The sequence below is a fragment of the Momordica charantia genome, assembly GCF_013281855.1.
Source record: "Momordica charantia cultivar OHB3-1 chromosome 5 unlocalized genomic scaffold, Mcharantia_2.0 BLBB01000005.1, whole genome shotgun sequence".
Lineage (NCBI taxonomy): Eukaryota > Viridiplantae > Streptophyta > Magnoliopsida > Cucurbitales > Cucurbitaceae > Momordica > Momordica charantia.
This window is the reverse complement of record NW_028275163.1, coordinates 4,035,904-4,059,710: the sequence shown is the minus strand read 5'-3', so window position 1 is coordinate 4,059,710 and position 23,807 is coordinate 4,035,904. Positions and strand designations below refer to the sequence as shown.

The following is a 23,807-nucleotide window of genomic DNA, read 5'->3' as shown; positions in this document are numbered from 1 at the left end:
CGATATTATTTCAAAAAATTTATATTAATCTTTTTGAATTCATGTAATTTTAATTACTTATTAGTTGTTCATATTAAATAAATTGTTAAAACAAAAAGAAAATATATTATTATTTTAATTAAAAATAATATTAGCATAGTTTTTAAGTTAATGTATTTATAGCTTTGTAGGTATTCTAGTAAGTGTAATATATTTTAATTTCTATTTCAGTTCATTTTAGCAAGTAATAAACTCAATTCCGAGTTCAGAAAATTTCCATAAAACAACTTCAACCAACATTCTCATTTCAATTTATGATTCCAATTCCAAAAAATTCTGGAAAACAAAATCAAAGAAATAACATTTTCATTCAACTCCGACGGATTTCATTCAGATTGTTTTGATTCAGATGGTATTATTCCAAATCGAGACGAGGCCTTGATGCTTAAACCGATTCCTTTTTAACCACATCCTCGTCCATAAATCTCTTCCAGAACCAGTGCTCCTTCCACAGTCTCTCCGTCATCTCCTCGATCGGAACGCCCTTTGTCTCCGGCAGAAAGAACATGACGAACAGCGACATCACCAGCACCCAACCGGAGAAGAACAAGAAGATCCCGTACTTCATATAGCACAGCATCGACAGAAAAGCTTGCGCGATCACGAATGTGAACACCATATTCACGCAAACCGTTATGCTCTGCCCCGCCGATCGCGTCTCCAACGGAAAAGTCTCGCTCGGAATCAGCCACCCGAGCGGTCCCCACGACCACGCGAACGACGACACGAAACTGCACACCATCAGCACCACCACGATCGCCGTCCCGCGCGACAGATCGTTCTCGTTGTCCTGCAGTTTCACCCCTAGCACGATCGCGATGATCGTCTGCGAGATGAACATTTGGACGCCGGCTTCTAGCAACAGGATCCGTCGCCCGATCTTGTCGACGAAGTAGATCGAGACTATTGTGGAGAGGACATTGACGGCACCTGTAATCACGGAGGAGTAGAGAGACGCATCGTTGCCGAAGCCTACTGTGTTGAACAGAACCGGAGCGTAGAACATGATCGCGTTGATTCCGGTGAATTGCTGGAACACCTGGAGGAGAATTGTGATGACGAGCGGCGGGCGGTTGCGGCGCATGAGGAGGTTTCTGAACGGATGTTTCACTTCTTGAGCGATGCGGCTCGCCTCCAAGATCTCCTGGTACTCTGGCTCGATGTTGTCTGTTCCTCTGATTTTTCTTAGCACCGATTTTCCTTTCTCTAAATGGCCGCGTTCGATCAAACTGTTCGGAGTATCGTCGACTAAGATCGCTCCAAGAGTCAACAACAGCGCCGGAATGCCGGCCAATCCCAGCGATAGCCTCCATCCCCATCCGCCTTGAATCCTGTAACGAAAGAAACGAACGTTCCGAATTCGAATTAGATAACACACGATCGGAAACTCTGTATTCATGATTTTGATGATGTTCTTACTTGGATGTGCCGTAATTGATGAGATTCGCGAGCAGAATGCCGACGGTCACATCGAATTGGAACAATATATTCAATGCTCCACGAATCCTCGTCGGCGCTATCTCCGATAGAAACAACGGCACGGCCTGATTTCAACGAAGGAATCAACGTCAATCTCAGATTGAAAAGATCTATCCCGAAATTGTGTTCACTTCAAAGAAATAGGAACAGAACAGACCTGGTTGGCGAATCCGACTCCACAACCGAGACAGATCCTTCCAAGAATGAGCATGAAGAGGTTGACGGCGGAGGCGTTGAGAATCGTTCCGAAGATGAAGAAGACTCCGGCGATGAGCATGGTGTGTTTCCGGCCGAGTACTCTGGTGGTGTAAGACGCGAAGAATGTGGCCGTCAAGGCGGCGAGATACAGAGAAGACGTGAACAACTGTAAGTTCTCATTATCGTATTTACAGTAATTGCTGTCGTCCGCTCCGTGCTGCTGAGTTCTCTCGTAGACGACGGGGAAGAACTCCTTCAAGAACGAAGGCATCGACGTCACTCCCCCTGAACCAAATCGACATGTCGAATTTAGAGCAGAGAAGAAAATTAGTAGTACTGAAGAACACAAGTTCAGAGATTCGAAATTACCGGAAATGCCGATGTCGTAGCCGAACATGAGCCCTCCGGTGGCCGCCATCAAACAGGAAATGATGACGACCGGAGTGATCTTGGCCTCGAACTCCGCGCCGGAGGAAGCCACCGCGAACCCTCCCGCAGGCATGGTTAGTTAACTGACCCTGCTGCAGACTGATTTTTTGACGACGGCAGTGGCGAAGTAGAAAATAGAAATGGAAATCAATGGCGGTTCGAGATTGAGATTGAGATTGAGATTGAGATTATTCTCGATTTGGAATGATTGTTATGGAAATTGGGGATTGGGATATTGATTTATAGAGACGAAGACAGTGAGTGGAGAAGAATTTGGTAAAATTCAGATCTGAAGGAACTGAAATTGAGGCTAAATTGGCTAAGAATGGAATGCATAAACTGTTTCGGAGACATTGAAACAATCAGAGATGTCTTTGGGCGATGTTTATCTTTTCGATTTTTACGACAATGTCTATTAATGGATGAAGAAGAAGAAGAAGAAGAAGAAGCTAAATTTAGTAAAATAAATAATAATGGTAATTAAGAAGGAAAATTAATTGCCATTCAGACGACATTGGAAAGTTTTATCCAAATCCAGGAACCACGTTAATCCCATTTAATGTCAAATGAAACGTTCCAATATTCCTGAATCACCATTTTTTGCTTTCAAACCTCACCCTAAAGCAATAATTTAAATTTAAAATTTATAAAATGATAATTGCTTTTTTATATAGGATAATTGAAACGAATAATAAAAAGATTTATCTACGATTTTAAGAGATCAAATATCTTATAATGGTTAATTAGTTGAACTATAGGCATACATCAACATTGAGAATGGTTATTTGGCTTTTGTGTAATAATAACATTAAAAATGATTTAACATAAATATGAAACTATTTTCAAATTCGATGCATGCAAATTTAATATTGTATTGTCATGGTTTTTGTTTTATTTAGGAAAAAAATTTCATTGCATACTATCATTGGCTAATATGAACTTGGGGTTAAAAAATCTCTACATTCCCCTATAGGGTGTAGGTATGAAGTTCCCCATCATATGTGATGTATTATTATTATTTAACAATGTTGTGGGCTGATATTGTCAAAAAAAAAAAAAAGGAAAAAAAGAAAAAAGTTGTAGGCTTGGTATAATTAAATAATTATCTGTAAGGAACCATTCATAGAGTGAATGAAGGACTTGGTTCCAATCGGATTAAGAATTTTTTACCAGAGAGCTTTATTTAAAATATTTAGCACTTTTCTATTTGTTTATTTATTTAAGTTTGTTCATATTTTCATTTTTGTTATGAGTGGTTATATATTTTTACAATAATTTTTCAGTAAAATAAATGCGATCTTGGAAGTAGGTATTAAAAAACAATACAAAACTTTGTGATCGGAAATAGGTGTCTCAACCAAGTTGAACTAAGCTAAAATTGGTAAAAATTTGAACCTGTTACTTCAATGAAAGACTTGAAGTAGATGTCATTGATCGTTGAGTTATGCTTATAATATCTACTCTATTTTCGTAGTAACTCTCTTTTATATTAATGAGTTAGTAAATCAATCACATGCTAACGAGTTAGATTAATTTTCACTATAATAATTCTTATTCTAAAATGATAATTTGCATTATTTATAATGCTTTTTTTAAGTACGGCAAAGATGAGAGTTGAGATTTAAACCTTAATCGGGTACATAGCAATGAAGTTGAATCAACTTATAGACAAATAAAAAATCATTTGTCAACTGATATTTTCAAATAAATAATTTTACTAAAAATAGCAAATTAATAATTTATTCAATAACATAAATATATATAAAAAAATAGTAAAAATAATTAAAATCTTTTCGTTTTAAATGGAACTATGTTTTAAATAGACGATTTTATTCAATACCACTTAACAATTTAATTTATATTTATTTGATTTAGGGAAAAAAAACTATTATAAATAGTTTACAAACTATTCTACATTTTGGGAAATAACAACGAACCCAGACGAAAACTCGTTAGTTCAATATTGCAACAGCCACCATATATAAAGCAAATAACATGCACACAAAGTCCAAGTCCACTGCATTTTAATTTTTAAGAAAAATGAAACTACATTATCACATTTCAAATGAATGGGTCCCAATTGCTTTTCTGAGATAGACGAAGGAGAAGGAAAAAAAATAGAAAATATTATCTTCATTGTGATTTAAATAGAAACCGTGTCATGCATTTGATATGTAACAAAGTATGTCGCCTACTAAAAAAAAGGTATATCGATATAGATGCTTTGTGAGACTTGACTAAGTTATAAGAACAAAAGTGGTAACTTTTAAAATCATATGGACATTGAATTAATGACATTTGTAAAATAGTTTTTAGGTTGAATAACAAATTTCGGTTTGACCATAGGTGTAATTTGCTCTCTATAATTTTAAAAGTTTTAACTTAGTTTCAAGGTTTAGGGTCCATATAATTTGGGTTTAGTTTCCAATTACTCCTTAAGATTTTAAAATTTTCAATATGGTTTCTATTGTTGGGAAATTAAGGCACTCCTTACAATTTTCCTCCCACGATAATCTCTATACAAAAATTTATACGGGTTCATCCCATAAGTTTATGGGCTACGTTTAGTCAGTGCGGATTCTACTAATAAAGAGATTTGATACAAGCACCCAGATATCTAATCCCGATATTCATCCTTCCGAGGTCTCAACAAAAGTCTTATATCTTCTAAGTATTATAACATACTATACTTAGGTACAAGAAGGAAAGACTCACAAGAATCAAGATCTAATTACCCTGAATACAATGATCTTGATCTATTCCAATGTTGCTGCCAATACCCCGAGCCTATGCCTTGAAACTGCCACAAAACGCTTTAAAAAACGACTGAAAACGACTCTAATTTCGACGGGAAAACACTAAAACTCAAAACTGCAGCTTTTATAGTGCTATGACACTGTCCATAGCGTCATGGCGCTACAGACAAAAAAAAGTCTGCGCGCCCCATCGGGACAGCGGCGCGGCGCCCTGTTGTAATGTCATGGCGCTGCCTCCTCGGTCGTTCTAGCCTGCAGTTCTCCGCTTCACCTGTTTCCATCACTCTTCGTCCCAACGCGTCCCAACACTATCCTAACTCATTTCGACATTGATTTGACTCCACCAATCCAAACATGTATGACTTTAAAAGTTCTAATTTAGACCTTATATTTCAAGCTTAGTTTCACTTTCGTTGAGTTTAGTTTCTATTTAGTTCTCATTAAAATTTTCAATTTGCTTCAAATGATTTAGTCTAACTTTACAATGTTAGGCCATGTTTACTTATCTGCAATCGTAATCAAAGAATCATATTGAAAACTTTCATTCTTTTTTATGGTATATACCAAATTGTAAGAATGAAATCAAATGATGGGATCCACCTCAAACTTTACAATCTCATATCCTCTCATTACATCTCTACAACCCCATCAGTCCCATTCTTCATTCCTTATTTGGTGGGCTCCACATGTTATAATTAATTTACAACTTTGAACTCCTCTCTCATCTATTAATTAGATACATAAAGTTAATAATTTTATAATTTATTCTCCATTTATAATTCAATTTTTATTAGTTGATGTTATTTTATTATATAATGTTATAAATTTATATTCATTAATATCAATAGATCTTTTTAAATAGAAATTATTATTTTTAAATATTAGAATAATAAAATTTAATAAATGTAATATTAAATTATCGTTGTTCTAATAAAAAATATTTTATTTGATGCAATTTTATTTTAATTATTCATTATTTATTAATATTAAATAAATTGTTATAAAAAAATATTTACTAGCAATAATATATTAAATTAAAATTTATTATTATTTTAATTAAAAAAGTTTGAACAGTATTTTTATTAACTAAAAAGTAGAAATAGATATACTTGTTATATATGTGATTTTGATTCCGATTCCAGATAGCTCTAATAAACAACAACAAATTAATTCTGATTATGATTTCTTGTAAACAATATCAAATGAATAATATTTTCATTTCGATTAATTTCCATTACTATCGTTGATAGTTAAATGGGACTTCACTATATTAACCAATTATTTCTATGAAGGACCAAATTTGTAATTTAATGTTCTTTAAAATTACATTCAACCAATCAAAAAACAATTTGACCCGCGGAAAAGGGTAAGACGTGTTCATGTTTTTATCAAAAAAAAAAAAAAAGAAGAAAGAAAGAAATCTTCAGAAAACGTGTTTATTAATTATTACAAGGAAGCGTCAAAGTCATTGAAGCCCGAAAAGTCAAGATTTTTGTTCCAGTAAACCGTCAAGTCTAAAACGATATCCCCCGGGCCACGGATTTGATGTCATCGTCTAATTTATTTATCTCTCCACTGTTTCTTTATTTCAAATTTCTATGGCCGCCATTGATCTGTTTCTTCATCTTTCTCTGTTATTGCTTCTCTGCTTTCTTCACTGTTACGCCCAGACCCATTCCCCACACAATACACTAATTAATTTGGGTTCCACAATCGTCGCTGGGTCGAATGAATTCTGGCGATCATCCTCCGGCGAGTTTGCCTTCGGGTTCCACCGCATTGCCGATGGTAGATACCTTGCTGGCATAGTGTTCGACAAAATTCCTGAGAGAACTTTGGCATGGTCTGCCAACAGAGACGATCCAGCACAGGCTAATTCCACCATTGTTCTCAAACCCACCGGCGAATTCGTGCTGATTTATGCCAACAACTCCCAATTTCAATCAGCGACGGCACTGTGGGGAGCTCTGCTTTTATGTCCGATGATGGCAACTTGATGCTGCTTGATTCCTCCTCCAATCCCGTATGGCAGAGCTTTGATCATCCGACCGACACCCTTTTGCCGGGACAGGTACGAATGAATCTAAAAGCTAAGTTTAGGGTTAGAGTAAATTGTTGGGATTGCAAGTGTGTGCATACAAAGTTTCCTAAAGTGATCTATGGTATACAAGTATGGACAATTGTCTCCCTTAATATAAGAGGCATTTTGGGTGAAACAAAAAATAAAGTCATAAGGGTTATGCCCAAAACCGAGGATATCATTGTGGAGATAATATACCATTGTCCATGACATAAATTTAATCCTTTTTATACATATTCTTAACATAGGTTCTTCGAATGGGCCAGAAACTGTACTCAAATGCCAACGGAACAGTCGACTACTCAACCGGCCAATTCATGTTGGACGTTCAATCGGACGGCAATGTCATAATGTCTGCTTTTCGATATCCCGACCCTGCCTACAAGTATACTGGCACTATCAATTACAAAAACTCCACCATTGTCTTCAACAAGACCACGGCTCTCTTGTATGTCCTCAATGACACGACAACTATTTATTCTACTTTGACCCAGCTGCCGGTTCCAGTAAAAGACTACTACCACAGAGCAACCGTCGACGACAAGGGGAACTTCCAGCAGTTGATTCGGATTAAGAGCGGCAGTGGTGAGTGGAGATCGGTGTGGAAGTTCGTTGAAAGGCCTTGTATGGTGAGCAACATCTGTGGGGTGTTTGGATTTTGCACCTCAAATGATAATCAAAACGCGAATTGTGAGTGCTTGGAAGGGTATTCGCCGATTGATCCTAACGTGCCCTCTAAAGGATGCTATCCAAATTTGGCCGTGGACTTTTGTTCAAATTCAGACTTCAAAATTGTTAAGCTTGAAAATGCTGATTTCCCGTTTTTCAAGGTGGAGGAGTCTGATGCGACAATGGTAGCATCGAAAGATGTGGACCAGTGTGAGGAAGTTGTGAGGAACGACTGCCTCCGCACGGCGGCAGTTTATTTTAACGGTGCCTGCTATAAGAAGAGGATGCCATTGTTGAACGCTAGAAGAAGCATTCCAGATACGAATAATCACGTGGCGTTTCTTAAAGTTCCCACAATTAACAATGTTAATGGAGAACGCAGAAAATCCCCTTCTAATGAAGCTCTGTTGGCGATATTTGTGCTCTGTTCCACACTTGTAGTGCTTTTTACCGCCATGGCTGTCTACTACCATCCCAAGGGCTTTCTGCAAAGGAAGAAGCCTGCAAAGCCAAAGCCATTGGAGATGAATTTGAAGGTATTTTCATTCAACGAATTAAGAGAAGCGACTAATGGGTTCAAAAACAAGCTCGGCAGAGGAGCTTTCGGCACAGTCTATAATGGAGTTTTGATGTTGAGTGACCAACAAGTGGAGGTCGCCGTGAAGCAATTGGAGAAGTTGTTTGAACAAGGGGAGAAGGAGTTCATCACAGAAGTCCAAGTGATTGGATTGACTCATCACAGAAACTTAGTTCGATTGTTGGGTTTCTGCAATGAGGGAGATCATCGGCTATTGGTTTATGAGCTCATGAAAAATGGTCCTTTGTCAAATTTCCTATTTGGGGAGAAGGAAAATCAAAAACCCAAATGGGAAAGCAGAGCAGAAATCGTGATGGAGATTGCAAGAGGGCTGTCATATTTGCACGAAGAGTGCGAAACCCAAATCATCCACTGCGCTCAAAACATTCTCCTCGACGACAATTACTCGGCGAAAATCTCCGATTTCGGCTTGGCCAAGCTCATGAAGAAGAACCAGACACGAACAGCCACCATGATTAGAGGAACAATGGGATATATGGCACCAGAATGGCTGAAGAATGCACCTGTTACAACAAAGGTTGATGTTTATAGTTTTGGAGTCATGTTGTTGGAGATCATATTTTGCAGAAGGCATGCAGAAGAAGGAATAATCCAAGGCGATGATGATGCAATATTACTTGTGGATTGGGTTGTAAGTTGTGCGAGAGCAGAAAGATTAAGAGCCATAATAAGTCATGATTCTGAAGCAATAAATGATTATGAAAGGTTTGAGAGGATGGCAATGGTGGGTTTATGGTGCATTTCTCCAAATCCAGCCCTTCGGCCATCCATGAAAGAGGTCGTACTAATGCTAGAAGGAAGCATTGAATTGGGAATCCCTCATTTTCTCGAAGGAGATGCTTATTTGCACGCTTAAACCCAGACTTTCAAAGTATAATCCCTCTGATGTTTACCAGAGATTCGTGCGGAGTAGAGATTCGAACTCGACCACGACCTTTTGATCGGAGATAGATGTCTAGTTGAGCTAAATTCAAGTTAGCGCATAGTTCAATATCAAAAATATAAGGTTGGTTTTATGTATTGACATAATAGCCCATAAAGGTGGGTTAGGATTGTGATCTATATTATAATAGACTTTGGTTGAGTGACTGTGATCTCCTTTTTACAAGTGAAGTACCATTTTAAGTATGAAATAATGACTATTTTTTTTTTTGAAACCGTAGGATAAGGATTGAGATTTCTCAGAGAATGTAGATTGTTTGATGTATTTGTTGAATGGGCTGAATTTTCTTTTCTTTTTCATTGAATATTCCATAAAAAATGAGAGGTAGAAATTTGAACTTACGAGTCAATGTGAAGAAGTGTATATGTTAAATCACGGGTTATATTCATGACAGAGAAATTATTTAAGAAAGTTGATACAACATGATTGATAATTTTTATTGTTGAATTTAGGAGAGAGAAACTAAAAATCATGTATTAAAACATGATTAAACTACCAATGGATCCAAAAGTTTAATTTGATGGATTAAGATAATTTAATTATTTATATTGGATATCTAACCTATTTCTTCGCCATGTATTTAAGGATTTAGGTAGAGAAAACAAAAATTTGACGACCATATTATGATATTTTGAGATAATTTGACAACCATAAACACTATAGGTACATAGATAATACTAAAAATGACAATATTTGAGATATTGGATAAATAAACACGTCTCTGCGGTAATAATTTGACTTAATATTTGAAGGAAAATAGAGAGAGAAGCAAATAGACAAGAAAATAATAAAAGAAATAGAGATACCATTTAAAAATTAATAAAAAAAAAGTGGACCCTTTAAAAGATTATAAAATACAAATTTAAGATTTACAAGCAATTGGTTAGCAATCTCAACTAAGATTTAGGTTTGAAAACAATCAAAGTTAACTACCTAATTATAAATTTAGTTAAAAACGATTTTATTTAGGTAAAATATAAAACGTTTTATGGATATTTTATACTAAATATTATAGAATCAAATAATTGTCGAACACGTCGTAAATTCATCATAGTTATAACTTATAAGAAGAAAAAGAACTGAACTTTTGGCAAAGTCGAGATGTGTTGATACCTTATAGAATTATATATTATTAAAATAAAAGAACATCTAAGATTATGTTAATGTCAAGATCTAAATTTTATGAAAATCTTAAGGTATATCTAAATTAATAAAGTAGTATTTCACAATAAAATTTTATTTCAAATATTATATGAAAATCTTAAGATATATCTAAATTAATAAAGAAGTATTTCACAATAAAATTTTATTTCAAATATTATGTCTAACATTTTTTAATATTTTTTATATTTTATGGATATATTTTTTTTATATTTTTTTCGATACTATGGAAACGTTTGATTCTCTTCAAACTCTATGTCTTTTTTTTTTTTTTACAAGCTCTAAACTCTATGTCAAATCTATTAACATATGAAAATGTTGACATATTAACAAAAATTTAATGCTAGTATCTTATAAGTTTTATAATTTCTGAGTATCGATTTTACTATTTAAAAGATGCAAAAAAGATTATTGAGAAATGACAAAGGCTTGAGATCTTGAAAGCTTGGGGCATTAAAGTACCACTTATCTTTTCCAAGTTCGAATCCTATACTGGTCATAGTGTTTTTTTAACCTAGGTAATGAACTTTGTTTATAAGGATCTATTAACATAAATTACACGATATTGTTTTCGAGAAATAAAAAAAAAAAGTGGAAGAAAGAAGAATGGTCAAGTCTTCATCCGTTAGATTTGAATTATTCAAGCAATGCAAATTAAATTTGGCCAACGAAATAAATGAGTTGTTCTTTTTTTTTTTTTTTCCAAAGGACTACACAACTATTTCTCCTTGAAATATTTGGTGGGAGTTGACTGACTTATTTATAGATACGTCAACATCGATTTAAGATGACTATTGAATTTTTCAAGCATAGTTCTAATTGACATATATCTCCAATCAAGAGGTTGTGAGTTCGATCCATCTCTACTCCCGCTTGTTGTACTAAAAAAAATTAATAGGCATGTACCATATAATTAGAGTATTAATATTCTATTTGACAATTCCATCAATATTTTTACATGTCCATAAATTTGACATCAACGTGAGAGATGAATCAAAATTTCTATAACATCGCAAAAAAATCATCAAAATATAAATAATATCAAATATGATATCACTCGTATGGACATGATGCTAATAGTAATAAATTTAAACCTATTTAAAAAGTGTAAAATACTTATTTGTTACAAAATTTATTGATATGTTATCCATATTTTTATCTATATCAACATTTGGGTATAAAATTGCTGAAAGAAAGGAAAAAGATAAGGCTGGCTTAAAAAACCGATTGCGACAACTTGGATGAAAGCTTTATTATTTTGTACGCCACCGATAATTCTTTCTCGTTTGATTTTTCTAAACTCAACAGTGGCTTAAAACCACAAGTCAAATTTTGTGGTATCAGACCAATAACGCCATTACCATGGAGCTTCCGTAGACGATTTCAAACACAATTTTTTCACAGCTCCTTCAAAACTTCAACCGGGTCGATCATTTTCATTTTCATATGCCAAAAAAGGCAACAAAAACACGACAATGGCGTCCATGATCTTTCTCTCTTTCCTTCTTCTAAATTTCTATGTGTGTTTGGCTCAAAATGGCTCCACCATAACCATGGGTTCCTCCATAACTGCTGGATCCAACCATTCTTGGCTTTCTCCATCTGGGGATTTTGCATTCGGTTTTCATCTTCTTCCCAACGGTCTCTACCTTGTCGGAATTTGGTTTGATAAAATCGCAGAGAGCACGCTGGTTTGGTCGGCCAACCGCGACAATCCGGCGCCGGCGAACTCCGTCGTCCAGTTGAGCAGCACCGGCCAGTTCGTGCTTTCATTCCCAAACGGCACCATTATTCAACCCGTGATGTCCACACAAGCGCCTGCAACTTGCGGCCAAATGCAAGACGACGGCAACTTCGTGTTGAAAGACTCCAATTCCGTGCCCGTCGGCGAAAGCTTTGATTCTCCGACCGATACTCTCCTAATCGGGCAGATCTTGGGGGTGGACAAAAAGCTGTTCTCTGCAAAAAGCGTCTCCAATTTCTCAACAGGGAATTCCATGTTGCAAATGCAAACAGACGGAAATCTGGTGCTCTCCAATTACAAAATCTCCAATATTGGGTATTGGTTCACAATCGCAACCGACATTCAAAACACTGTTTTAGTCTTCGATAACGCCACTGCTCTGATGTACCTCAACAATAGAACTGGCTCATCAAGTGGACTGATTTCTTGCAATTTGACAGTCCATGTTCCAACCCCAATTCAAGATTACTACCACAGAGCAACAATTGGCGTCCATGGCGATTTCCGGCAGTATGTTTACCGGAAAAGTAACGGCAGGGAATGGCTGAGGGTGTGGGGAGCCATGAGAGACCCCTGCCTTGTGAACACCGTTTGCGGCTTAAATGGGCTCTGTAAATCAGCAGATAATGATACAGTAACCTGCGATTGCTTGCCTGGTTTTGTTCATTTGGATCCGAGTGATTCTTGGAGAGGATGTCGGCCGGAAACTGTGATGAACTACTGTAAGGAAGATCCAGGGAAGAATTTCACCATCCAGGTGATTGACGATGTGGATATTGACTTGCCCCCTGAATCCGAGCGTTTCTCGGATTTGGCTCGTACGTTCAATGTCGATGTTGAGCAGTGCAGAGAGGCACTCATGGAAGATTGTTACGCCATGGCAGCAACTTGGAAGGATTCGACATGTCGCAAGAAGAGGACGCCATTAATAAATGCTAGAAATACTTCCATTACCAATGGGACAAAAACTCTAATCAGAGTGCCTTTCCTGCTAAAAAACGGTTCTGAAGTCGACGACGGCAATAAAGACGACAAACTTAGATACCGGAAATTCCTCGAGATTGGCGATATAGTCGCCGGAGTTCTGGCTTTTTGCTCCGGTGTCGTTGTCGTTTTCTATCATCCCACGGCTCGGAGACTGATGAGAACGAAGCAATTTTCCAGTGCAAGTGCCATCGGAATCAATTTCCGGGAATTCACTTTCCAGGAATTAGTTGACGCAACCGATGGATTCAACAAGATTCTGGGCCAAGGATCTTCCGGGAAAGTATTTCGAGGAAATTTACACAGACGGTGCCGACGTCGAAATTGCAGTGAAAGTGCTCGACAGAATGACTGAAAGTACCGAGAAGGAATTCGTGACGGAGCTCAGAATCATCGGCCGGACATATCACAAGAATTTGGTCAGATTGTTAGGTTACTGCGTCGAAAACGAGAAGCAGCTTATTCTAGTCTACGAGCTAATGCCGAAGGGCGCACTATCGGGATTCCTATTCGACAATGGCGAAAACCCTAATTGGACACAGCGGGTGGAAATCGCGATTGGAATAGCCAGAGGATTAGCGTACTTACACGAAGAGTGCGAGACGCAGATCATCCATTGCGACGTGAAGCCCCAAAACGTGCTGCTGGACGCGAATTACACAACGAAGATCGCCGATTTCGGGATCTCGAAGCTGTTGAAGAAGGACCAAACGAGAACGAACACGGAGGCGAGAGGGACGATCGGGTACATGGCGCCGGAGTGGCTGAGGGGAGCGCCGGTGACGGCGAAGGTAGACGTGTACAGCTATGGAGTAATGCTGCTGGAGATCATTTGTTGCAGAAGGCACATTGAGTTGGACCGAGTGGAGGAAGAAACCGAGGAGGAGGATTTGGTTCTTTCGAATTGGATATTGAGTTGCGCGGCGGCCGGAAATCTGGAGACGGTGGTCGGAGATGAGCCGGAAATATTGAGGGATTTGGAAAGATTTGAACGGATGGCGATGGTGGGATTGTGGTGCATTCATCCAGACGCGGCCCAAAGACCGTCGATGAAGAAGGTCACCCAAATGTTAGAAGGCACCGCCAAAGTTGGAACCCCTCCTCTGCTTCTCTAGATATTTTATTTTATTTAATAATACGTGGGAATCGAAATTCAAACTCACAAAGTTAGTTAAAGAAATCATTTTTATTAAGCTAAATAATTAACTCTAGAGTTTTAATTCAGATATAAACTTATTTGAATTGGGTTGGAATAATGCCTTTTTCGCTCCTCATCGTGGTAGAACATGAACTTGAATTTTTATCTTGAGATTTTGTGAGAAAATTCGAGTTGGATTGGACTATAAAATATATACTTTAATTGAAATGTTATGCGTATAAGATATAAATAAAAAATAAATTATACAAAATATTAAAAGAGACCACATGAGGTATTCTTGATCATAACTATTTATTTAACTGTCTGATCTTAAAACATTTGATGTCGGAAAATATATAGAAATTATTAATTTCTAAGTTAAGTGTCATCATAGATTTGAAATCATTCTCTTAATTAAATTTTGCTACTTTTGACCCTATTCCTAGTTTTGAAATTAAAAAAAAAAACCCATATATTTATGGTACATTTATGACACTTGAATAAATGAATTTATCACTAATTTACATGAAATAGCTAAACATTTTACACCTATTAATAAATCAATGAATTGTTTAGTCACTAGGAATACACTGTGATTGGAGTTGTAAATCAGTGGTACACATGAGTGAATTAGTGATACTAATTAATGAATTCATCATTTTTTTTTGAAAAGAAATGAATTGATCATGCTATCGAGTCAATGATACACTAGAATATAAGTGAATCTGTGCTATTACTGAATTTTTTTATTCATTTAATAATTCAATGAGAGGGTGATACTAATAAATTAGTAACATTGGCAAAGAAGTGATACTAGTAAATTATCCGCTGAACATTTCATTTTTCTAGGGTTTGTTTGGTTGGAAATTCAAATTCTGTTTTTTTTTTCACATTATCGAATCAAATGGATTCAGTGGATACGCAAGACTTGGGAGATTCATTTCGAATTCATAGAAATTTTGAAAACGATTTTTTCATGTTTTCAATGTTTTCAGATTCAGAATTTCAAAATTTTAAGATGCAAAATTATATTAAAAATATAAGAACTTTGATAAATATATTACTTTATATTATAAACTAATTTTATGTTTATTAAAATTAAAACAGGTAAAATATTTTAAATTATATAACCCTGTAAAATAATAATTATCAAAAGTTTATTTAGTTTTATTAGAAGATGTGAGGGTGGATTCAAACTGGTCACTAATTTAAAACTACATGGTAGATCACTTATTTAGCATCAACATTGAATTATTGTTTTACAATCAGGATTCACAACCGGTAGTAAATCACTAATTTATTCACACTACGGGAAATTTCACTTCATCTTAGCCAAAAGCCGAGGACGATATCATGGGTAATTATGTTATAAAAGGAAAAAAATTAAACACTGATTTGATTCATTTTGATCTCGTAGTTTTAAAACATTAGCATTGTAGTACTTCTATTTTTAATTTTTATTCAATGAACTCTGAAAACGTTAATCTTAGTCATTTTTATTAGAGACCTATTTTGGTCTAGACTCTCGCTCACTATAAATTTATATTAAAATATTTATGTTAAAATTTTGTTGACCTAAACTAGACAGTTTTGAAAATCAGTGACTAACCTAAATAAAAGTTGGAAGCATAAAAATTAAAATCTACATCATGAGAGTAGAGGAACCATAGTATTTAAACCAAGAAAGAAAGAAGAAACAAAAATTCCAAACAAATAAAAAATTTCATCTTTTCTTTTGTCTTTTAGCTTTACACTTGGGAAAATGAGTCGGGAAAAAGCTGAGGATATACAGAAGCTGTGGGTGAGCTGAGCTCTGCGTATCAAAATCACTGATTCTAATTGGCCAAACCAAGATCATCTTATCCACTCCCAAATCCCCTCCGCCCCCAAAGAAAAGAAAACACAACTTCATAATCAATCTCCCCAATCCTCCATTCCCAATCCAAATCCTCCATTTCCAATTCCCACCTCCATGGCCATGGCGGCTCAAGCAACCCTCTTCACCCCCTCCCTCTCCACCCCCAAATCCGCCGTCAAAATCCCATGGAAGCAATCCCCAGCTCTCTCCTTCCTCAACTCCAAGCCCCTCAAGCCCACATCCGCCCCCCGATTGGTCAAGATCGCCGCCGAGGCCGAGGCCACCACGGAGGCCCCGGCCGGATTCTCCCCGCCGGAGCTCGACCCTAGTACCCCCTCCCCGATCTTCGCCGGCAGCACCGGGGGCCTGCTCCGGAAGGCCCAGGTCGAGGAATTCTATGTCATTACATGGGAGTCCCCGAAGGAGCAGATCTTCGAGATGCCCACCGGCGGCGCCGCCATCATGAGGGAGGGCCCCAATTTGCTGAAATTGGCCAGGAAAGAGCAGTGCCTTGCTCTGGGAACCAGGCTGCGCTCCAAGTACAAGATCAAGTACCAATTCTACAGGGTGTTCCCCAATGGGGAGGTTCAGTATTTGCATCCCAAAGATGGCGTGTACCCTGAGAAGGTCAACCCTGGGCGCCAAGGCGTGGGGCAGAACTTCAGATCCATTGGGAAGAATATCAGCCCCATTGAGGTGAAGTTCACTGGCAAACAAGTGTATGACTTGTAAGCAAATTTATCAGCTTTTTGGGTTGCCCTTTTTAGCTTGTGTCTATTGTTGTAATGTTTTTTGTGATATCAATACTGTCATCTCTCTCAACTTAATTGTTATAATATCTCCTCTGTTGTTGTTTGTTCTTCTGTTTGGTGGATTCTGCTATATAATTGTTGTGATAGATGTTGGATTTCGAGGCTAAATTATGATGAAGGTTTAATAGATCATGTTTCAAGCTGTATAGGTTAGTTGTATATGGTTATCTGCTTAATTTTATACACTAATGTGGTTTTGATGTTGGATTGAAATGTTGTGACGATGATTTTCTTTTTGTGATTTGTTGGTGACAAGAATCGGTAGATGTATAGTGGTCTTTTCTCGTAAGTTCTATTTGTCTAATCCATCTCAATATATTATTAAAGATTAAAAACGATACAAAGGAAGTGTAATGCTGATGCTTCAAGTGAAAGTTTAATTACTATATCGAGTGATCGTTATTTTTCAAAAGAAATGGAGCCATCTCCTTGCTTTATCTATATACATATCATGACAAACATGAGGATTATCGATTCTCGTGAGATGAATTGAAATCTTATTAGAAAAAAGAAAGATAGAAATATTTTTTTTAAATGAAAGGAGCAAATCTCTTCGTCCATTTTTGATTCAGATTCAATCAACATTCAATTCAATCTCTTCGTTAATTTGAGCATAACTCAATTGATTAAAGTATATTCTCTGTAAAAGATCGTGGATTTGAATCCTCACTTTCACATGTTTAACTAAAAAAAATAGAAAAACTTGCTTACCCTACCTTTAGTCAAGAAAAATGGGTTAACTTTCTAAGAAAAAAGAGCATATCTATTTTGAAGACCTGGAAAGTTGCATATGAGAAGAGTATGCCTGACGAATATGAACTTGCAAAGACATTCTCCTCTAATTGTCATATAAAAAGAATTTACAAATATTTGAATAATTTTTCTTTTTTAATACAATATGTAGAAGTTGAGGAGTCAAGCAATGCGATTGACTTGTTGAATAATATGTGCAAACACACATTTCATTTGAGAAAGTAAACATAATAATTTGTTCCACCAGACACCAACTCCAAAGAATTCAATAAGATCATGAGTATCATTTTCGTAACCATGGACTAGATTTGTGTCAAGAGTTGCAGGATAGGATAGCTTGTGTTGATGCAAGATTTGGATTCATGGCTTGACATCAAACACTCCGGTGAACACATGCACACACAAGAGATTTGCAAATTGCCGCTAAGTTCAACACACTTCAATGTGTAAGCCAGACAAAAAGTTCAATCGACAATAGCTAAAAGTAGACTTGTAAAGCCAAAGGTAGAGTTGTAAAATGTACACTGTGCTTTAAGCGTCTCCTCTTATTTATAGAGACAATATCTTAAGGTTAGTTCGAATGTACCAACTCGATCGAGTTCAATTGACTCAGCATGATTGGATTGGGTGGTCTGGCTCTTGACCTCACTTCAGGTGAACTTAGAACAATAATTTCACTCATAACAACATGCATTTATTTTATATAAAGAGTTAAGAATTTGAACTTAAGATGATAAAGGGAAAATCAACCTCCAACCCAACTAAAATCCTTGTTAGAGGAAAAAAGAAAGATGGATAGTTTATGGAGAAAGGATTCCTTGCAAGAATTTCTCTGTTATAATATATAAACTTTTAAGTCAAACTTTGAATGAAGTTTTAAGAGTTTTTTGTTGATTTTGATTATACCAATGTCATGGCTCATCAGATATATTTTACAAAATTTTTACTATATAAAATACATACATTCATGCTAACATGAGTTTAGCTTAACGATAATTGACACGTCTCTGACCCCTTTTGTTATACTAAAAAAAACATATAAGCAAAAAACAACAACGGTTACATAATATTGATAAATTTTCAATTCTATTAACAACATAGTTCTCGAAAACAAGTCGGGATTAGGGTCGGAAACAGAAACTGCATCCGAGTTTCTTCGTCCCCATTGAAACAGAGAAAGAGAAGTTTCTTATTCCTGTCTCATCCTTACCAAGAACTTTCCTTTCTAAAGCAAGTCATTTCTTTTCCAAGTGATGTTACTAAATAATGTTGAAGCATATAAGCCAAAAGCCCCTTTTTTCATTACTATTATATTTGTAACTTTTAAGTCACTACACAAACAGTAAGAAACCAAAAAGAAAAAACAATACACAAAGGAAAAAAAAAAAAAAAGAAAGCCTAGAGGAGATCTTCTTTCATTTCTAGGCTGACATGATGGATTTCTATATTCTCTTATTTAGGGACTCTCTATTCTTCTCTTTTCCTCTCTTGAAAAGCTATCAAACTTGGTTGAGCTTGCAGGCTGCAGCTCCATATCCATATATGAACCTCGCTGTTCCTTCCGTGTACACGTGAGTCTCGGTGTCGAGCCTGCGAAAATTCTTGCCTGATTTAGAACTTTTCAGAATTTTGTAAATAAATCAGAAGGAAAAAAAAAACGTTTACTTACGACTTTCGAACAGCTTTGCTCAATGTGGATGCAGATGAGAATGTTTTTCCATCAAAGTACTTGTTCTCCCCTTTGATTCTTTGTTTGATTCTCTGGTCCAAATCATCAGCATTCAGGACAAAAGGGGTGTTTGAAGCCTGCAAGTTTCAAGAAATCTTTCTTAAAAAAAGAAACTAGAACCCCCATTTGAAAGTGGCATTTAGAAACCGTTGTCGTTTTCATTCAAGTGAAAAACACACTTGGACGATGACTTTCCCTACTTTTGTTCTCATGGAGTTTCTTTTCGATAAATAGTACTACATGAATATGGATATTACTCTTCTTCATGGCCAGCTACGTCGGCATCATTTAAGAATAACGTGAGGTCCAACAACATTAAAGAATTATTTATAAAAGAAAGGAGTAGATACTCCCGTAGTACTAGAAATTTTCCCGGCTATAGAAACAACCTTGAAAAACGATTTGGTATAAAACACACCAAACAGCCTCTAGACCTTTCATCTCATGTTTTATCATTATGAGAAAGATAATCATTATTCCAGCCCAAAAGCATGAGAAAGTATAATTTTCTTACCATAACCCAACCCCAAGTATCAGCAAAGGAAGGAATATGGGCAGAATAAGGCACCACATCTGCAAATCAGAAAGAAAAAGGAAAAAAAAAAAAAAGAGAACAGAACCACCACTCTATGCATTAGTAAATTCCTGATAGAAACTTAGGATAAACCCAACAACAGAAATAGCCTCAGGTTTTGCTCACATTTGAAAACTTGCTTTAGAGTATTGTAGATGCAAGAAAACACTTCTGTATGGCTGAAGATTCCAGCTGGACCAGCCTGCATAGATTTCAACAATTTGAATTCATCCCTCTCCCATTTGACATTCAAAAAACTGAATTCATTTTCATCTCTTTTGCTTACCTGAGTGATGAATATGCCATCTTGTTTCAATCTAGGCTTCACAGTATACTCATAGAAGGATTTGGTGTAGAGTTTGTAACAAGGACCTCCCTCTATTGGGTCTGCAAGGTCGCCCACAATCACGTCGTATTGCTCTTCTCGACTCTCGAGCTCCGCTCTGCAGACATGCCCAACAGAAAACTTATAGTAACTGAAAATAGCAACTGTAATGTAGGATGAATCGTAAAAATGCCTTAAATCAAACCCGAACCTGGCATCGTTGATGACAAGTTCAAGTCTTGGATCGCAGAAAGCTTCTTTGTTTACTATCAGATACGACTTGCAGAAGTCGACCACCTCCTGTTTAATAGTTTATTCCACGACAGTTTCAGAGAGCTTTCTTTCGTAGCTATTAATGGCGATAAAGAAGAATAACGAAGGAATTCGAACCTCGTCAATGTCGCACATGACAACTTTCTCCACAGTCTTGTGTCTCAGTAGCTCTCTTGCTGTGGAGCCTTCACCTCCTCCCATGATAAAGATGGTCTTTGGACTGACATTACAAAAAGAATGTTATCAACATCGTTTTATCCTTAAATTCCTCAAAGAGAATCAATAATTAGGCTTAGAAAATACTTGGGATGATGGAGAAGTGCAGGGTGAACAAGGCATTCATGGTAAATGAATTCATCAGTTTCTGCACTTTGAAGCTTTCCATCGATGACGAGCGCCTTCCCGAACGGCTTCGTGTCGAGTAGAGCAATGTCTTGGTACTGAGAAGCTCCAGTATGCAGTATGCTACAAGATTACAAAACAAAGTTCATTAAAAAGCCTGTAGATTTTGGCAGACAGGAAGTGAAAAATAACCCCCAAACTTAACCCCTTTTTGTTTTAACTTTTAAGGTTTATTGTCTGGCTTTTCCAAGACCAAAGGATTATTTTATTGAGATAGATTATGAAGTGGGAGGGGAAAAAGTCTTCCACTTTTTTAAACATTTCAACCCCATTTCAACTTGTTGGACCTTCACAAAGACCAGCAAAACATCCCCAATATAAGAACCGACAGACAAGCTAGAACTATGAAAGCATAGTTTAATGATTTTGTCTCAACAACTCCCCCTTAATCTAATCGAAATACCAACACACTTTTACCTCAAGACCCCCTCATTTTTGCTGTACCTTCCTTCTAGAAATGGGAAAAATTTTAGAAAACAAAGCTGAATGAAGTTGAAAACATTGGTGAACATGGGCAGAGAGGATTCAGAAAACAGGACACGTTTTTTTTTTTTTCTTGTGGGAAAAAGTTCATTTAAAATGTAATAGAAACAAGTACCTATTTAGAGCAAATGACCATCTTAAATTCTCCTCAATCTCTTCCTCGTACCAGCAGCTCTTTCGATACCCATTTAGGGAATGGCCCTTCTCAATGAGCTCATTTCCATTGTTAACCAAATTGACAGAGGAAACATCGGCCATTGCTGCTGAAGAGAGAAGAGAACTCAGAAGAGAGAGAGAGAGAGCAGGAGAGAGATGTGGATGGGGAAGAAATGGAGGGAAGAGGGGTATTTAAGGAAGAAGAAGGCAGGGAAAATCTGAGGGAGGGCTGTGATTTTGGTTTGCAAATGAGAAAAAGAGAGTTCAGAAAATGCATCACATTGGGAAATGGCTTGGCTGTGGAGACTGCTGAAATTGAAAAGTAAGCTCCCAAGAAAAAAGAAAAAGAAAAAGAAAAAAACAATCCTTTTGGATTTTCGTAAAGTTTCCTGAGATCAATGTTTTTGATTTTCTAAGGATGATTTGGTCGCGTGGTTTCAATTCCTGTCTTCTTCTCCCCTCCTTCCTTCTATCCAATCTAATAAATGACAATCATTACACGTTTCTTATGCATGTGACATTCAAGATTTTAGCGACAAAGAACCAAAATTCACTCAAAAACTTCATAAATTTGGTAAGGATTCAAAATTTTCCTAGGAAACAAACACCCCAGTTGTTGAAATTCTCCCAAAAAAACCAGTGCAGGAAAGGAAATTGTAAGTGGAGAAATGGTCAATAGGGAAGAAGATGGCTCTGCCCAATTGCATATCATATTCAAATTTTCTTCTTTTTCCTCTTTTCATTTTCTGTGGAGCAGAAAAGGATAAAAGATGATGATTGAAAGGGTGACAATTACCGAAAATCCAGGTTATTCATTTCTTCAAGAATATGTGAAAAATCTTGGTTAGAGAGAGAGAGAGAGGGGTGGAGAGAGAAGGGCGTGCAATGGAAACCATCATAATATTCTCTTTGCTCCAAAAGATATGAATGAGAGCGTGCTATGCCAAACGCACTCATGATCACCATTACCATACAAATATCCAACCCCCCAAAAAAAGAGATCAAAATGCATAAAAGAAAAGAATCCAAGTTCACTATAATTGAAAACAAACAATAATAAAAATTCCTCCTTGTCCCTATTCAACTCCTCTAGTTAAATCATCTTGATCCGCCACTTGTCGGGATTCTAAGGGATAATTGTGAAAAACACTTTTTTGGGTCTCGTCGGACCCCTCAAATGCATAGTTCGAAACAAGAACAGTGATGCAAGTTGAGCATGAGCATGATGTAATAGGACAACGAGTCTCTCCATATTTCTACAACAGGGGTAAGTATACAATACCATTCACTCTAAATTAGTTAAATCTGTCTAATTTTACTTATAGAATTCTATCTGAAAGACTTAGAACAATCGTTCTATTTAAAGCTCCTCTATTTCTAACAGATGTGAAACTATGTTTTCATTTCAAACATGACATGCCGAAGCAGTAACCTCTCCACACGACTAGGACGGAGGTGGGTGGGTGGCAGTGGAGGAGTGGCGGTGGAGTTATGGCCAACAGGTTTATAAGCACAACTAAGAAAGAAAAATGATCCCTTTTTTGTGGGGTGATGATTTTATTCACCCACCCCTTGTTTGGGAAAGCTATGATAGCCCCAAAGCCCTACAAGACTCCTCAAAATCCAACCTCATGTCTCTCTTTTCTCTCTCTTCTCTCTCTCATGTGCATTATTATTATTATTTTTTTATTTTATTTTTTTATTTATTTATTGTTGGGTTGGGTAACCTGTAAAGTTGATAACACTTGGCATTTTGGTCCAAGTGATTTTTTCTCATCATTCTGCATAATGGGTTAGAATCTTAATTATAAGCATGCTGCATTGGACATTATGGGTGGTGTTCTTCTGTCCAATTTTAACTATTTCAGATTCACTCTTATTTGGTGTTGAGTATGTGAAATTAATAGTAAGTTTTGAATGATGATGTAGATGTGTTTTCCTTTTTAAGTCTCTTTTTCTAAATTTTTAACGATATAAAATGGGGATCTCCTAGTGTATAAAAATGACGTGCTTTTGAAGTTATTAAACGGGAGAGGATAGCTTATGGACCAATTAAAAAAATTTTAAAACAAAAAACTACTTACTTTTATGTCACTCGAACCAATCAATCATATTATACGACTTCTATAAATAATATACGTAAAAGATTAAAAAGTTTTTTTTGGGGAGTCCTCAATCATCATTGTAGACATTTTCACATGTAAAGTTGATAGATACATGAACT

At 36.5% G+C, this 23,807-nt stretch overlaps 4 protein-coding genes and 1 pseudogene across 4 annotated transcripts; 3 read left to right on the top strand and 2 right to left on the bottom strand.

The window, feature by feature from the left end:
- Positions 1-237: 237 nt before the first annotated feature.
- LOC111009155 (sugar transport protein 13) lies at positions 238-2,714 on the bottom strand. Its single transcript, XM_022282118.2, has 4 exons — positions 2,086-2,714; positions 1,676-2,001; positions 1,459-1,583; positions 238-1,370 (listed from the first exon to the last, which is right to left on the bottom strand). The coding sequence occupies exons 1-4, from the start codon at positions 2,216-2,218 to the stop codon at positions 425-427; spliced, it is 1,530 nt and encodes a 509-aa protein (XP_022137810.1). The 5' UTR covers positions 2,219-2,714; the 3' UTR covers positions 238-424.
- A 4,028-nt stretch (positions 2,715-6,742) lies between these two features.
- Positions 6,743-9,490, top strand: LOC111009136 (G-type lectin S-receptor-like serine/threonine-protein kinase LECRK2). The gene is made up of 2 exons (XM_022282084.2): positions 6,743-6,972; positions 7,230-9,490. The coding sequence occupies exons 1-2, from the start codon at positions 6,877-6,879 to the stop codon at positions 9,102-9,104; spliced, it is 1,971 nt and encodes a 656-aa protein (XP_022137776.1). The 5' UTR covers positions 6,743-6,876; the 3' UTR covers positions 9,105-9,490.
- A 2,277-nt stretch (positions 9,491-11,767) lies between these two features.
- LOC111009510 (G-type lectin S-receptor-like serine/threonine-protein kinase LECRK4) lies at positions 11,768-14,336 on the top strand (annotated as a pseudogene).
- Positions 14,337-16,083: 1,747 nt separating this feature from the next.
- On the top strand, positions 16,084-16,931 carry LOC111009152 (photosystem I reaction center subunit II, chloroplastic). The gene has a single exon (XM_022282113.2). It carries the CDS (start codon positions 16,191-16,193, stop codon positions 16,806-16,808), a length of 618 nt encoding a protein of 205 aa, XP_022137805.1. The 5' UTR covers positions 16,084-16,190; the 3' UTR covers positions 16,809-16,931.
- Positions 16,932-18,920: 1,989 nt separating this feature from the next.
- Positions 18,921-22,269, bottom strand: LOC111009509 (thermospermine synthase ACL5). Its single transcript, XM_022282607.2, has 9 exons — positions 21,543-22,269; positions 20,846-21,007; positions 20,660-20,762; positions 20,481-20,569; positions 20,231-20,387; positions 20,071-20,146; positions 19,885-19,943; positions 19,311-19,447; positions 18,921-19,231 (listed from the first exon to the last, which is right to left on the bottom strand). Exons 1-9 carry the CDS (start codon positions 21,683-21,685, stop codon positions 19,141-19,143), a joined length of 1,017 nt encoding a protein of 338 aa, XP_022138299.1. The 5' UTR covers positions 21,686-22,269; the 3' UTR covers positions 18,921-19,140.
- Between the last annotated feature and the right edge of the window lie 1,538 nt (positions 22,270-23,807).

What these genes read in the sequence shown, in the direction of transcription:
- LOC111009136 (XM_022282084.2), top strand. Translation starts at nt 6,877, where the DNA reads ATGTCCGATGATGGCAACTTGATGCTGCTTGATTCCTCCTCCAATCCC. An exon ending in ACACCCTTTTGCCGGGACAG is followed by an intron (nt 6,973 to 7,229) that starts GTACGAATGAAT and finishes TTCTTAACATAG; the next exon opens with GTTCTTCGAATGGGCCAGAA.
- LOC111009155 (XM_022282118.2), bottom strand. Translation starts at nt 2,218, where the DNA reads ATGCCTGCGGGAGGGTTCGCGGTGGCTTCCTCCGGCGCGGAGTTCGAG. An exon ending in GAGTCGGATTCGCCAACCAG is followed by an intron (nt 1,584 to 1,675) that starts GTCTGTTCTGTT and finishes CGTTGAAATCAG; the next exon opens with GCCGTGCCGTTGTTTCTATC. An exon ending in ATCAATTACGGCACATCCAA is followed by an intron (nt 1,371 to 1,458) that starts GTAAGAACATCA and finishes CTTTCGTTACAG; the next exon opens with GATTCAAGGCGGATGGGGAT.
- LOC111009509 (XM_022282607.2), bottom strand. Translation starts at nt 21,685, where the DNA reads ATGGCCGATGTTTCCTCTGTCAATTTGGTTAACAATGGAAATGAGCTC. An exon ending in GCACTTCTCCATCATCCCAA is followed by an intron (nt 20,763 to 20,845) that starts GTATTTTCTAAG and finishes TTGTAATGTCAG; the next exon opens with TCCAAAGACCATCTTTATCA. An exon ending in ATGGCATATTCATCACTCAG is followed by an intron (nt 20,147 to 20,230) that starts GTAAGCAAAAGA and finishes AAATCTATGCAG; the next exon opens with GCTGGTCCAGCTGGAATCTT.
- LOC111009152 (XM_022282113.2), top strand. Translation starts at nt 16,191, where the DNA reads ATGGCCATGGCGGCTCAAGCAACCCTCTTCACCCCCTCCCTCTCCACC.